General features: G+C 51.0%; 5 protein-coding genes across 5 annotated transcripts; 2 read left to right on the top strand and 3 right to left on the bottom strand.

Moving 5' to 3' along the window:
• Window positions 1-181: 181 nt before the first annotated feature.
• On the bottom strand, window positions 182-2190 carry dspC (dual specificity phosphatase YVH1). Its single transcript, XM_071036669.1, has 5 exons — window positions 1878-2190; window positions 1543-1764; window positions 1087-1437; window positions 608-1033; window positions 182-529 (listed from the first exon to the last, which is right to left on the bottom strand). The coding sequence occupies exons 1-5, from the start codon at window positions 1919-1921 to the stop codon at window positions 505-507; spliced, it is 1068 nt and encodes a 355-aa protein (XP_070895871.1). The 5' UTR covers window positions 1922-2190; the 3' UTR covers window positions 182-504.
• A 4618-nt stretch (window positions 2191-6808) lies between these two features.
• znfA (putative C2H2 finger domain protein) lies at window positions 6809-9466 on the top strand. The gene is made up of 3 exons (XM_071036668.1): window positions 6809-7599; window positions 7712-8815; window positions 8864-9466. The coding sequence occupies exons 1-3, from the start codon at window positions 7115-7117 to the stop codon at window positions 9348-9350; spliced, it is 2076 nt and encodes a 691-aa protein (XP_070895870.1). The 5' UTR covers window positions 6809-7114; the 3' UTR covers window positions 9351-9466.
• Window positions 9467-10025: 559 nt separating this feature from the next.
• On the bottom strand, window positions 10026-12470 carry BJX68DRAFT_243332 (nucleoporin NDC1). Its single transcript, XM_071041142.1, has 3 exons — window positions 12153-12470; window positions 11814-12081; window positions 10026-11753 (listed from the first exon to the last, which is right to left on the bottom strand). Exons 1-3 carry the CDS (start codon window positions 12283-12285, stop codon window positions 10208-10210), a joined length of 1947 nt encoding a protein of 648 aa, XP_070895869.1. The 5' UTR covers window positions 12286-12470; the 3' UTR covers window positions 10026-10207.
• A 147-nt stretch (window positions 12471-12617) lies between these two features.
• On the top strand, window positions 12618-13842 carry BJX68DRAFT_243331 (SNAP receptor PEP12). The gene is made up of 2 exons (XM_071041141.1): window positions 12618-13016; window positions 13086-13842. The coding sequence occupies exons 1-2, from the start codon at window positions 12720-12722 to the stop codon at window positions 13602-13604; spliced, it is 816 nt and encodes a 271-aa protein (XP_070895868.1). The 5' UTR covers window positions 12618-12719; the 3' UTR covers window positions 13605-13842.
• BJX68DRAFT_243330 (cytochrome c1 heme lyase CYT2) lies at window positions 13843-14916 on the bottom strand. Its single transcript, XM_071041140.1, has one exon. The coding sequence runs from the start codon at window positions 14828-14830 to the stop codon at window positions 13958-13960; it is 873 nt and encodes a 290-aa protein (XP_070895867.1). The 5' UTR covers window positions 14831-14916; the 3' UTR covers window positions 13843-13957.
• Between the last annotated feature and the right edge of the window lie 8 nt (window positions 14917-14924).

Here is a 14924-nt window from a genome sequence, read left to right as displayed (position 1 = left end):
CACTGAGTCTCGCAGTCTATCATCGATGTATACACAGAATTTCTTCCTCATTGCTGAATGATGGTCGCGGTCGATCTGGTGATTGGATCTGCGACTTCCGAGACGCCAGCGAATTGACAGCCTGGAAGACTGGATTAAAGTTTAACGCTCAGTCATTCGCCTTGATTTCGCCGTTATCCCACGCAAGGGTCCAAGTCCATACCGTCGTTCGAGCGATCGACCGAATCTTCATGCTGTGGTACTCCGTAGAGATGGCAAATTGAGTGGCGTGCCTTTCTCATTTCCTCTGAAATGAGCATTCGTGATCGGCATGCCACGTGACGTATGTCTCTGCATTGACTGCCGGTCAATGGTACGCCAGCTCGGCCTGGACCGTTCTGACGGAAAGCAAAGGCCTGCCCTTTTCCCCGGGTAGCACGCACATTACGTAGGCTTCGCTGACCCAGGCTGTTGTCCATCGTTTGAGAGGCCGTTTTCGGGATGTTGGAGCTATGATCGTGTCCATCAAAGGCTTCCTCTGGTCGAGTCTCTGATAGTCACGAAGCCCATGTTAGTAAACAGCCTTTCACATAGGCTAGGAGGACAATTAAACATGGTGGAGGTGTACCTTTCACTTAACGGTCTGGCAGTAGACGTATCCACGCCGCTGGGCCTCATGCTTGGCGGCAGGCGAATACCAGGGGCTAGGTTTCCTGGACCGCTACGGATGGTTACTGGTTCTGAAATGTCAACCCTGGCCCTTGCAAGGGCAATGGCGGGTACCACCCAGTCCCCGCAGCTACACTGCATACCCTGCCACGCAAACTTTCCAATGTTGGAGCCGCATGAGGCATTGGGGCATGTCAAGCGGCCGGATAGAGGGGCATCTTCGGAAGCAAGGTCAGCTGAGGCGTCAGGGCTATTGGGAAAGAGGCTCGGTCGCATCCACGTCAGCGGGTTCAAGAACACATGAGCGCAATCAGATGTTACGGCGGCTTTGGCATCTTTCTGGGGCCCATGGGGAACGACAAATCGAGCTAGCGCCAATTTGCGCCTGTTTCTGGTGAGCAGAGCGGACGGATAAATTTGGGCAGAGAGAAAACCAACCTGCATCTGCGACACTTAACCTCCGTTAATTCGCCCGCAGTATCGACTTGCTGCTGCGGCTGTTCATCTTCGAATAAAATAGAATTCATTTCAGGAGCACGTCCGCATGCTACGCTCTCTTCAACTTCTCGATGGTAAAGCCAGCGACTGTAGGCGGGGTGTGAAGTAACGTCTGTAGGACAACCCATCTGATGATAAAGTTCAAGCTGCTTCATGAACCCGGGATTGGGCTCACATAGAGGTCGAGATTCTCTGAGAAGAGCAAGAGCAGACTGTGGTGTAAAAGCGCTTTGCTGATGATGCAGAAGATAGGCGATGCAGATGGTTGCAGAGCGAGACTTTCCCATTGCACTATATGCTGTCAGTCACCGTATACGAGGCCTTCTCTGGAAAGGACCATTCGGGCCTCCAGAGCCAAGATGAGTCAAAAACGAAAGGTGGCAGCGTTCTACTAACCAATGAACAAGCACTCCCCCACCTGAGTTCAAGCCAGACTGGATAAACCCGATGGCAGCCGGGAAGTGTTCTAGGATATTTTCATCCTCAACATCATCAACTTCAATATGGTGATGTTGGTAAGTCAAGAATGTATCATCTGTTGGCTGCAGTCGTAACACCGAGACAACATGAGTGATGTTTGCTCTACTTAAGGCTGCTTTGTTTTTGAGCGAGAATATGCTACACCAAGAACGCGGTTAGTATAGAGTTTATACACAACATCGACCCCTTGCTCCCCACTCTGAAAGTAGAATGAAGGGGAGAAATAGGAAGTGAGGATTAGCGGCACCCACCCTCCAATATATATGTTACGGCCAGGTACCTTGTTCATCGCCATGGCGCTGATGGCTGTGACTGAGAGTAGTTTCTAGCGAGAGCAGACTGGAGTGCCTAGTAAACAGGCGTACTGGATGGAAGGTTGATGAAAGGGTGGTCAGCGTGGACCAGATGTCCAAGTCGCAAATTTGATAGGATATGCAGGCTCCTTTGCCAAGACCGTCCGAAGGGAAGGAAGAGCCGAAGAGGAAATAAGGGCTGAGGGCAAGGGCAAGGGCCAGTCTTCTCGTGACAGTACCCCGCATTTGACTGTTAGTACTGAGTAGTACCTAGGTACTTTACTTTACTCCTCCGGACCATGGTCGAGTGACTCAAGTCCACTACTGTCTAGCTCCTCGCTTAAAGGGCACATCGCTAACCTTGTCGAATCTGCGGTTCCATCCCGGTGAGTAAGGATTTCTGGTATTTCCACGTCTTTCATTTGCCAGTTTTATTCGACCCAGAAAGGGTCAGCTCCACAGATGCTCTTCGAAAGTGTTTTGTCAACGTGAGTGGATGGCTTGATTTTCCACTGCGACGGACAAGTGACAAAACTTCGTTTCATGGGCTGGCACTTGGCACAGACACTAAAGACAAAGTCACGCTAGCGCAAGTCGAGTCAAGCCGCAGGAAAATCTTCGGACATCTCATCAACATCACGCCGACGCCGGGCTTCGTCATCGAATATACTCTATCAAAAGCAGGTGGTGCATGATGCCCTGCAGGAAGGACTTCCATGGCAATGGGTTCCGTCACACCTGTTCGTGATTGGCTTTTATTCCGTCGCCAAGGTTCCCGAAGCTGGTTTTAGATTCGGGCTTCATGAGGAAACACCCATTGAAACTGTGCGACCTCACTCACCCTGGTTGGACGTTGGCAGCCGAGAGGCGCTTGATATTTGCCGTTGTTATCCTTGCTGTCGTCATCACTCTACGTATGCGAGAGAGCTTCTTCTTCTGCCGGATCAAAACTTTTAAAAGTATATCTACTAATCAACGGGGCCGCTCTTTGGCGCTAAGGGGATGTAGTCTGTGGCCAAGAAAGTTCCGGTACCCTTGGTCCCAATCAAAATGTGTACTTTAGTACGAGGTAAATAATGCTTGGTTTCCTCTCATACCACCACTGTATGGAGGAAACGACGTAGAGGCACAGCTGAGGACATAATGATGTCTTGGGTGCGACATGATTCATGGTGGCAAGAGAGCATAGTCCCAAGAGTCTAAAGCTGAACATGAAAATGAAGTGCAATTTGACTTGAGCAGCAGGACAGCCCCAATACGAGTCTCTCAAGTTCAAGCGCACGGAACTCTCTGCAGCCTGTTAAGGCTGACGGCGTTTGGGGCAATTCAGCGGCGAACCTTGAGGTAAACCGTAAAGTACCAGCCAGTAGTTTCCTCGTTGCTTTTTTCCCCCTGCGACTGGAATCTTCAGTTGACGCGGTCTTCTGCTGCGCCGAATGGCTGATCCCTGCTCGTATACGCACCTGGACCAACAATCACTTTGAATGCACCTCGGAAGGCGACTCCGGCGCACTCGAGTAAGTTGAGTTCTCACGCTGACGAACCCAGCTTCTGGCGAGCCCAGTGTCAGCCAGCCAGACAGCCAGCCTTCCAAGGCGACGGCCAGGTGAGATCATCCTCTGCTGCAGAGTAACCAATAGCTGACCCCGAAATGGTCTTGGTACCACCTTTTTGCCTCGCGGAGGAGGCTACCAGCCGCTGCAAGTGACTGGATTGCCTCCTGTTGGATGCGATGCAAGTCCAACAGATGAAAAACGATCCCAAGGGCAAGTCATCCTCTTGGCGGACATGGAGACTGATTCAAGACCTTTTTGCAGCCGGAACTCGGAATTATTGAAAATAGAGATTGTCTTGACGAAGGATACGAAGCTGATCCAAGTCTTGGTGGGTGGCTTGTCCAAATTTACCGTGATTCAAACTGAAGTTGCTGCGGAGAGTACGGGTACGAAAATTACCAGCGTGTACTTGGTACCTGGCCTCATCCAGGGTTCCAGAAAAATCCACTGTCAATGAATGGCCGAAGGGGCTTCGAGTCTTCTCCTGTCCAAGAATTGCCCATGGGCTCGGGATTCAGAAGCGTCCTCAAGTTCTCCCTCCTCGATACTACATACCTCTTGCCCCACCCATGGAGTTATTGCAGAAAAGCAAAAAAGAGCTGCATGAGTGGCCTTGTTGCAACTAGTGGTTCCACCAGGCCCTCTAGATACATGCACTGCCACATTGCTGTCATTTGGCGCTGTTCTCCTGCAACGCAGACAGATCAGATCATACCTTACCTACGCACGCCAGACAGGGAAGGGAATCATTCTCGATGACGAGGCCTTCACGTCTTTTTACCCTTCTTCGACCATCGCAGTTACGTGGGCAAAAAGAGTCAAGACAGTAGTGAAGTTGGACTCATCCATCTTTTAGCCACTGGTGGATCTTATCCTGCCAGCTTTCGAATCGCATCCATCACTTTAGCTGCTTCCTTCTCTGGTAAGGTCTCGTAGAACCACAAATATGGACTAATGTCTGCTTCCTGGGAGGCTGGAGTAATGCCCATCTTTCGTCGAAGGGACCGGCTCTCGCGGATCGGTGTTGGTCAGCGAAGACCTGACTCTTCTGTTTCCTGGATCCTCCTTTGCTCATCCTTGGAAGACCTCTGGGACGAGATATGCCTTGTCACAACCCAGGTGGAGCACAACATGGCTGAAAAACATCTTACTTTGGCTGACTCATCCGGGGAATGTGAACTAACTAACTATAATGTTTAGAGCGCACTAACAGCCAGCTGCTATCCTCTACGGGTTAACAAACCTTGAGCATCACCATCAAAACGATGGTCTTTCTGATCCAAGAAATAATATTGATGCAGTCCTGCTGAGGAGCAATTTGAACTGACCTTCATGAATTATTTATGGAGAAGCAGATCTGCCCAATTGAAACCATGCCAGCTGCCAGCACTGCCTCATTCTTCGAGCTAACCCGTTTGGCTAACCTCACCGCTCTTGATCTTGGATATCCAGTACTTGAACAACACAGGGCGTGCTGGCGTGGTGGCGTCCCGCTCGTTGGCTTTGTTTTGGTAAGGCTGAGTGAGTTTTCTCTTGAGACAAACTGCCAGGTCTGTCTCGTGAGGCTTCAGGGGATGGTTCTTCCAAGGCCAGCCCTCCGTATCAAAGCGAAGGGGAAGAACTGTGCAACCATGCAGTGAGCAATAATCTATCTGGATATTACGTCGACTATGGGCCATGCTCCGTAGTGCTACCACCTCTACCGCTTCGGAGAACACACAGAAGAGGTATTGTAACAACCAAGTGGATTGCAATAGATAACCCCCTTTTCAACTGACTAATGTTCTCCAGGATGGATGGCCATCTTTGAAAGCAGAAGCATGGAGGAACCTGGAACCTCGTGGCAGGCAAGTTCTAGTGCCCTGCCTTAAAATTGCGAAGTGTTTAGACTTTTCTAGCAGAAGCACCAGCAGCGCGAGGTATCAAAAGAGGAAAATCTGTATGCACGACTTGAAGTACGGAGTAGGCCAAATTTGAATGGCACTTGTCTACATGATCCTTGTTGTAGTAGTATGACCGCTCTCAGTGACAATCGACCTCCCACGTTGTCCCAAACGGCGCGGTCCTTACGAGGAGAGATCAAAGTCGACCTGCGATCAGAGAGATCAACATCTTCAGACCAGCAACCAGGGAAATTTGGATTTGCAGCCTTGTCAAGCATCGAATGTGGTGACAGGATTTCTGCCACAAATCTCCAGAAGTCTTCTTCAGTAATTTTGTAACGCAAATAATCTGTGCGGGAAATTTTAATTCTGGGTCAATACAGCGACAAGGCACGCTATGCTCGTTGGTCAGCCAACTCCAGATCTTCAATACGAAACCCTCTTGTCGTATCATTGCAGGCTGCTTATTCTCCTTCTCTTTAAGTCATTCTGTCTCCCCCGACTCTCCCCCTCCTGCAACTTAATCCTGCGTGCGGCACATCACTCCAGCGAGTCCAGTCACAGCTGATCTGCTTGATCATCCTTGCCCCGTCAGAGAACGAAGCCAGACAACCTGCGCCCAAGGAACCACCGTGGACTGCCAGACCCTGAAAATAATACTTTACAGCTATTCCGTCCTTCCTCTCCAGCCTTGTAGGGACCAATAAGGCAGTGGGTTGCACCACCATCTTCCCACCATTTTTTTCCCTCTCTTCTCATTATTGTCGTTTCCTACAACTCCTTGGTGTTGCGCTCCGGACTGTACTGAAACTGAACCCGGTACTTCTCCTCCGCTCCTGCTCAGTGTTGTCTCCTCACATCTCCGTTTATCCCATTCCCCATGGTCTCTCCCTTCTCTCCCACTGCTGCGTCAACACTGTGCATTTGACACGTGCTGCGACCACTCAGCTGGATTTTATCGTCTGATTCCCTGGACCGCTCGTTATCGCCCCGATATTGACAGGCGGATTTGCCCACTTTGAAACCCGCAACAGCGCCTACGGAGACGAGCGCACCCGCGAGCTTCCTCTTGACCTCCGCTTGGTGCCAATAAAATCGCTTTCCACAGACACCTTGCACACACAGCCTTGCCTTCTGTTGCATCCCGCGATTGCACTTTGGAGCAATTTATGCTACTGCCGACGACCGTATCCGCCAATTAATTTTCCAGCATGTCCGGTGAATCCTGCACACTTGCTCTTCTTCGTCGTCAATAACCTCGCTGCCGTTTGGCAGATTGATGACCTCCGAACCTGTTTGCAAGCTAAACCTCCATTGTTGCACATTTCCGCCGACCTTTGAGAAATTGCACAAGCTGAAAAACGGAGACAGCTGAATATTTACTTTGTTCTGCAGTAGGTTTGCCCCTGCTATCGCCACCACGAAACCAATTCCTAACCGCTCTATTCAGGCTTCAATAGTTATCGAAGCGCTTGTCCACAAATCTTTGCGTGAGATCGTTGCCATCCATTCTACTCGAACGGTTCAAGTACGGTGTATAGATCGGGGTCTAGAAGCGGGATCTTCTATTACTCCACTGAAGGCTGGATTTGTTCTTTTACTCCGTAATCGCACTCTATAGAGCTTACGGTTACGGTTGAGTCCTAGTCGCTCTTTTTCTCCTGCTTTCGAGCTACTCAACTCGTTTCTCTATCCGGCTCAGCGTCGCTCCTTCCGATATCGATGAGTAACCCTAAGTCGCCTCTACCTCTGCACGATGGACTTTCCTCGACTCTCACCCCCCTCGATTAATATCCACGACTTCAACAGCGGCCATATGTCTACTGCTAGAGCCTCGTACAACATGCCCGGGCAGTCATTTCCATCACAGGGACCCATGCCGATTCGCTCAAACTCGATGAACAATTTCGCGCCGCCTCCGTTACCGCCACCTCCGCGGATTAGTGGCCTGGAGAATGGGTATGATGCAGGTTGGATACATGCGAACTTGAGACTGCAGCCTGGATCGCCGCAGCCTGGGTCGACGATGCTTGCACCGATAAATCCTAATTCGAGTTTGTTCGGTGATCACCGTCGTCCAGAATACCCTGTGCCTCGCAGCGATCGAATGATCTTGGACGAATCAGATGGCAGGCAAGGTGCCCTACCCACGTCAAGGAGTCCGGAAGCACATATCAAAATCGAACCGCCGCCGCCAGCTGATGAAGGTTTTCGGAACTCTGTTTCTATTTCAGGATCGATGTAAGTCTTTATGAAACTGTTGTCTGTCCATTGGGCAAAATCATGAGACTCTCTGGCTTTGAATGTTGTGGTGTACTCAGCACTATGTTTCGGTGACTAATTCTCTCAACAGCCTCAAGGGCGAACAGAAATTCTCTCAGCGGAGCGTCAAAGATTCATCCGATGCCTACGACCAGCACCTTTTATCCAAGATTGGTAAACCGCTCTCTCCACGACAATCTGTTAGTCTCGGAACAGAAAGTAAAAGCTCATTAGCGACTCTCCCAATTCCTTCAAGAGGCTTCGCAAGCTTACCCTCACCCGCCGGCTCTGATGTTCCATCTCTCGATGTTAGGTGGTCTGGAAGTTCTCAGTCGGGTGGTATATCCCCAGGTACCAAGGTTGCATGGAGAGATTATATTGGCCGCCGAAGCCCCAGTGTTGAAAGCAATGCGCCATCCTCTACCATGGATTATGAGCATTCGCCGTTCTCGCGAGATTGCCGTCGTAAGGCCGGAACCACCCCGCAACATGATGATATCTCCAGCCTTCCCAGTCGTTCCAACCGAGGAAGCTACGACCAGAGCGTCGTTTCGGATATGGAGGGCGAATTTTCCATGGATGAATCTATGCCGTCACGATTATTCAGTGTCCGCGAGGCAACTCCGCCCTATCTAGATGCCTCTAAGTCTGGAATGAAAAGAAGGGCTTCTTCTCCTCCTCGTGAGCCTATTGGTCATGACAAACACGCCTTGCATACGGCGACGAGCAATGGCGATCTTTCCCAACGAAGGACCAGTGGCCATCCGTTTGGGAACAATCTGTCGGTCAACAGTGGCTATGCTAGCTATGGAAGTCTTTCAGCCGCCTCGTCTGTAAGCCTGCGAACCACTGCATCATATTCGTCAGCAGCTCCTTCTATAGGCAGTAGCATTACTACTGCCTCGACATATGATCGCTCACCCGGGGGTCTATCACCGAAGTCCGATTTCGATGCGTTCCACGACAAGTCCGTCTTGGGTTCAAGCTCCAGCGCGGGGCTATCGGCTCATTTGGCCGCACAAACTGCTCATGACGTCGGCTCCATCGAGTCATCGACTGGGAGCCATTCGAGGAAGATGTCCTTCCAGACTGGTATGAATGCACCCAAGCCAGCAGCACCTAAACTTGGTGGACTGTACATTTGTGATTGTTGCCCGAAGAAACCCAAGAAGTTCGACAGCCCGGAAGAACTTCGGTAAGTCCCATTCGTCTCTATCGAGTTATAGACTCTAATATAGCATAGTGCCCATGCAATGGAGAAGCAATACTCCTGTCTGTATTGCAATAACAGGTTCAAGAACAAAAACGAGGCTGAACGACATCAGAACTCACTCCATCTGCGGCGTCACTCTTGGTCTTGTGCTGCACTCCCGAGCTATCAATTAGCATTCCATCCGTCTCCGTCAGCTCAAACGGGCCCGGGCGCAACCCACGATAGCTGTGGATACTGTGGTGAAGAGTTTCCTAATTTCCCCCAGCCAGATTGGGATCAGCGGTTCGAGCACCTTACTACTGTCCACAAGTTTGGAGAGTGTAACAACTCGAAAAAGTTCTTCCGAGCAGACCACTTCCGACAGCATCTCAAACACAGCCACGCTGGAACTAGTGGGAAATGGACCAACATCCTCGAGAATGCCTGCATGAAAGAAGAGGCACCACCCGAACCTCTAAACAGGAACGGCGGAGCAGAGTCTCCGAACAAAATGAACGACGTTCTCCGAGACTGCTGAGCACCGATGCTTTTTGAAATATCGAGGAACTCACTTGACGCTCTCCCTTTCACCCTGATTCTTATTCAGGGCTCTTTTGCATATCCGCCGAGCGGAAAATGAAAACAATAGAAGTACCTACCGGGTACTGTGGATATAGAAAGACACGAAAAAAGCATATTTCCCCCAATGACGGACGACAGCACAATATTTCGAACATTCACGTGACATGATCTCGCATTTTTTTTATCCCTATGTATGGTTCTGGAGCGCTTCAGTGACGGACAAACTGGAGTTTGGTCTGGAATGAACAAGGTTTTTTTCTTTGGTTCTGGTCAAGGGTGCGAGGTAAAATGAAGCTATTATACTGGTTTTGGTGTATCCTGGTTTGTTCAGGGTTGTTTTTGGATGCAGATCTTCCCTCCGGTTGCTTGGTTTTGGGTCTTGTCGGATATACTTTTTTCTGCAAGCAGGCAGGCACATGATGATATATGCAGGGTGGTGCTTGATGAGATCGAGGAACTTTGGATCTGAGAGATACAACGGGTCAAATTACATACACAGTTGCAGCCATTATTGTTATTGGCGCAGCATCTGGGATGGGAGATATATAGACGGGCAAGCTTCGACTAAACCTATGAGCAATTCACGAAATGAAACTTCTAAAAAAGTTCAAAACTACGATCTTCATTGTTTGGGAGTTTGAGATTCCATAATGATATAACACAACGCCTGACTAATGCACGGTTATAGATTCTAACTTCTGAACATTATCGTAAAAATGCTAGAAGAAGATGATCACGTAGATCGGAGCTGAATGTCCGCTCAGGACACTTGAGAGGCCTGCGGCTCTTTCAATGTGTAATAGATAAGCATCTTTACTCTTCAACGACACCGGCTACCTCCTTCGCCAACCGCAGATCCTTCCCGACCAGACCAATATCCTTCAGATATGGCTTGAATGCAGACAAAAGACTCTTGAGAGACCCCTTGAGCGTATCAATGACAAGCTCCACATCGGGAACACGACGAGCTTCCGCTTGAGCAGCGGGGTTACTCGATGGCGGGAAGTTTGCATCCGTCCAGTGGACTTCTAGCTCCCCGTGAGCGAATTTCCCGAGCGTCGTGGCTGTTTCTGTAAACAGACGCACGACACCGGGGACGTCGGCTTGGACTTTGCCGTAGGGGTCTTCCTGGAGGCTTGCGATGAGGAGCCGGGTGAGGGATTCGATGGAATCGATGATTGAGGAGAGGCTGGAGGTTGGTGTGCCGAGGACAATGCCGCTTAGGCGGCGGGCGTAGGTTTGGCGGAGGAAATGGCCTGCTGGGGAGCGCAGGAGGCGGGTGATGAGCGGGTGGAGGTTCTCGGGTTTCGTGGGCGAGGCGCCGGTTAGGAGCTTGAGATCCTGGGAGCCCAGAAGGCGCTGCTTGCGTTCGGGGCTGAGGACTATTGAGGAGGCGCGGTCGAAGGCGTCGCGGGCTCGGGCCCGGGCTTTAGGTGTCCAGTCTGGCGACTCGCCGAGGGATCGTAGAGTCTTGCTGAATCCTTCTCCGAGTTTTCCTTGTGTGGTGGTGGGTTTAGGGGAAGAAGCGAATATGTTGTCCGCCTTTGGGGAGTCAGTCAATCGGGGTAGAGTGTGGAGGACCGGCTCCTCTTTCTTAGTCAAAGACGGCTTGGGGTTTGAAGATGGTGGTTTGCTCTCAGCGATACGAGTCGAGATGCCTTTGATCACCTCTGTGGAGGCTTCCAAGATTTGAGTCCAGGCAGATCCACCTTCGCGTTCGATGTCATTAAAAATCGCCCTTCGGCGGTCGGGGAACTGATGGCTGATGAAAAATAGTTCCCAGAACGCGAATGAGCGGACAGTTTCCTTCTTGGCCTTTAATCCATTTAACAGACTGCCGTTCGGATCTTTGACCTCTGTGGTCAAGGGTTGGCCCCGTTTCAAAGGCTCCTTGCTGAGGAAAATAGAGAAGAACAAGTTAGTGGTCTGCCAGAGGAGCACTAATAGTCCGCCAGAGAACAAGGTCCGAGTAATCAGGAGGGGATTAACAGGAGGAATTAATCCTGGTGGGTCGGCCGCGGACCTGGGGAAGTCCCAGAATAATTTGGCAAAGGACATAGCGTAGCTCCATGCTCGCCGTCTGAGGAAGAAGGTGTATACAACTGGGCACACCATGGCCACAGTGGCGCTCCTTAGAAGCCCATCCCTAAGAAGTCGCGGCAGCTCCGCCTGGATACGCTTTGAAACCGTTTCTGTCGGATGTGTCTTCTGATCCGGGCCAGCAGCTTGCTCTGTGAGAGGAATGGGCACACGATCATAGTCGAGGTAGAGGTGAGCCACCGACTGCGCAATCGCTAAGAGTAGGTGATACGTATAGACATAGATAGGTCGTTCGTTGAGACTTGCTCGCTCATGAGGACTTTTATGGTTAGCTTTTGTCCGAAGAGGGTTCGTCCACCAGAGCTGTTCTAGAACCTACCTGCCCCGTTTTACCCATTCTAGATGCGCGCTAGTAGAGGCGGACCACTTGTATATCTCACTGAACCACCATGCAGAGAAGAGATACCAGGCGAACGTCTGAAGAACATGGAGTGGGAAAAGGTGCTTGAAAGTATGTATCGCGGAGCTGGTCGTTCTCGAGCCAATGTGCATCTGACCAACCCGTAGGACGAATACAGAAAGGGAGGATATGAAGAGAAGGACGGTACGAATACCGCAACCTCCAATTGGGAAAACGGCCCAAAAGACTGGTCCAGGGTAGGTTAACATCGTTATGCGCAATGCGTTGGCGGATAACCAGCTCATTGAGTCTACTTACACGACGATTTGTCGCCGATAAAAATGGATATTAGATAGCAGACGAGTATTGAGAGGGCCGAAGCATGGACAAATCTCCGGTGCAGCGCAGACGTCAAGATGCGCCGGTACGGGCGAGGCTTTGCGGCGGCCATGGTGCTGAGCTAAACAAGCTTGGGTGCTGGATCTCGAGGGCGAGGGAGAGGATATGAAGTTCATAGCATGTTCGTGAAGACGTAAAGATCCTACCGTCAGTTACCGCGCCGGTCGAGTTGCGAGCGTGGTTTGGTTTTTCCAGAACCCGGCGACGACGAGTATGGCGAGTCGAGCGTCAACGAAGCTTTTTTTTGGGTGAAAGTGAAAGGACCATCAAAACACACAAGCCGCATGTCGTTGATCAGGTGATCGACCCTAGCCACACGGCGCTGATGTCACGTCATGTGAGTGGGGCCTGCAGACCTGGGCATCAACAACGACTTGTCCGCACGGCGCAGCAACCTGCAGGCACCGGCATCTACTTCTCATCCTCACAAGACTCGTGAATCGAGCCCAACCTTCGCTCATTCTTCTCTCTCGCTCTCGCTACACCATGTCGTTTGATCGCTTGAATTCGCTCGAGGCTCAGCCTACAACATACCGTCGCTCAGACGACCCGCAGTACCACGACGATCCCGAGTTCCAGCGTCTCACCGAGTCGCTCTCCAATCAGCTATTCACGCTGACGTCTAACATCACCCGCTTGTCAGACCAAATAGCTCTTCTCGGGACAAAGCGAGACACTGAGCGAGTGCGCGAGCGAGTACACAATCTCCTCGAACAGACTCGCACTGGGTTTAGAGAGGTTGGGGAAGGAATCAAGAAAGTACAGAACTGGGAGGACGTGAATGTATGTCGTCCTGACAATACCTACAAGTGATTAATAGTTTCAAGAGAGATTCTAACACATATTCTCTAGCCTTCTCAGAAGTGGACGCAGCAGAAGCTCTCAACGGAATTCCAGGCCACCTTGAAGGAGTTCCAGACCGTTCAGCGCCGGGCTCTGGAGAAGCAACGTGCCTCAGCAGTCGCTGCACGAACTGCTGTGGAAGAAGCGGAACATCCGACAGAAGGCGGCGTTTCGCTGGAGCAGCAGCAATTACTTGAGGAGCAGCCGCGCCTAGCAAACCAACATGAAGTCGATTTCCAGGAGGCACTGATAATTGAGCGCGAGACAGAGATCCGAAGCATCGAACAAAGTGTCGGTGAACTGAACGAACTGTTCCGAGATGTCGCCCATATTGTCCACGAGCAAGGCGGGCAACTAGATCTTATCAGTGAGAACGTTGATCGAGTTCATAATGACACACAAGGCGCAAATGTTGAACTCCGCAGCGCCAGCCGGTACCAGAAGAATGCGCGAAACAAAGCTTGTTGCTTGCTCGTTATCCTTGCTGTCATCCTAGCCATCATTATCCTGGCAGCTGTTCTTGGTTAAAAACCCAACATACCCGACGCCCGGCATTTCAATCAACACTGCCTGCCGTTACTGTCTTTCCTTTGTCCTTTTGTTCATGATATCCTACCCTGTACAGTTGATGTATAGTGATGATTTGTCCTGCTATGAGCAGTGAGGTGGTTTCTTGACGAATGTTCCATGACCTCAGGCGTATGGAGTGGATGTTTACTTCGCATTCTTATGCTGTCTTTGCGCGCCTTGATATCATACACAGCCTCGTGTTGTTATACATATAATACAAGATGACCCCAAATCAATGCCCAGACTCCGTGTGCTTCTAAAATCATGAGGAAGAGAAGGATTGAACAAGTTAGTGGTGGAAGAGTCCAACATCAGATACCACTGAAGCGTCTAAACCGCATAATGCAGCCTTCCAAAGAGTTCAGTTTTGGCCGCACGTCGAGATAGAAGCTAAGTTTTCCTGGTCCAGAATTGGCAGCGAGGCCGCTACCATTATTTCCACCCGTTGACTTGCCCTGGTAAAAGTCAATCACGTACTCGATGCGCTCCCCGCCGCATCGCTCGACCACCCAATCATGTCGATCAAAAGGAAGCTGGTAGCCCATTAAACTATTGATACGTGCCCGAGGACTGAGAAACTCCGACTCCGCGCCCAGGCCACGGAACGAATACAGTTTCGGCCCGCCGCACTTCTTGCTCCCAGGGTCTGAGCTGGGCGCTTGCTTCTCCCATTCCAGGATCTGCTGCCACGCGCGTTCATTCACGGCATTGTGGATAGGTATGATTGATGCTACCGAGGTCGCTAGCTCCGAGGCCGAAGTCACCGAGCCGGGTGTGTTGCCCTTGCGCATGAGCGCTTCAAAGAACTGTCGCTCAGATGGATATATCCAATTGCCTGTTGACTTATCGTGACCAGTTTCAGATTCGGCGTTGGAAGGGGTGCCGTGCGATGCAGCGGGCGATGATGAGTATGGAGAAGAGGGTACGGCGGGACATTCGGAAGGGTCTTTCGATTCGGAATCGAGGGCTCGCGGTATGCTGCTTACTTCGCGGTCTGTGGAGAGTGGCCGCTGCAGTTTGGCTCCTGCTTTCTCTTCGTCTGAGGGGAGCGGATGCGGTGCGCCCCCATTGGCGCCTTTATGTTGTTGTAGCCATGCTTCTCGGGTTTTATGGTCAACAGGGCATGTGGCAGCCGGGGCTGAGCCGGAAGGGGGAGAGGTTGGGGTGCTTGCGCCGGCGCCCATTGGAATGGAGACTGAGTGGAAGAAGCGGAAAGCGAAGGAATAAAACCGGCGATGAGAAATGCACTTGAATACTTGAGAATTATGATGCTTGGTA

Source organism: Aspergillus pseudodeflectus (assembly GCF_044049435.1).
Source record: "Aspergillus pseudodeflectus strain CBS 756.74 chromosome Unknown BJX68scaffold_43, whole genome shotgun sequence".
NCBI lineage: Eukaryota > Fungi > Ascomycota > Eurotiomycetes > Eurotiales > Aspergillaceae > Aspergillus > Aspergillus pseudodeflectus.
Note: the sequence above shows the minus strand (reverse complement) of the source record. Positions and strands in the feature narration are given on the sequence as shown.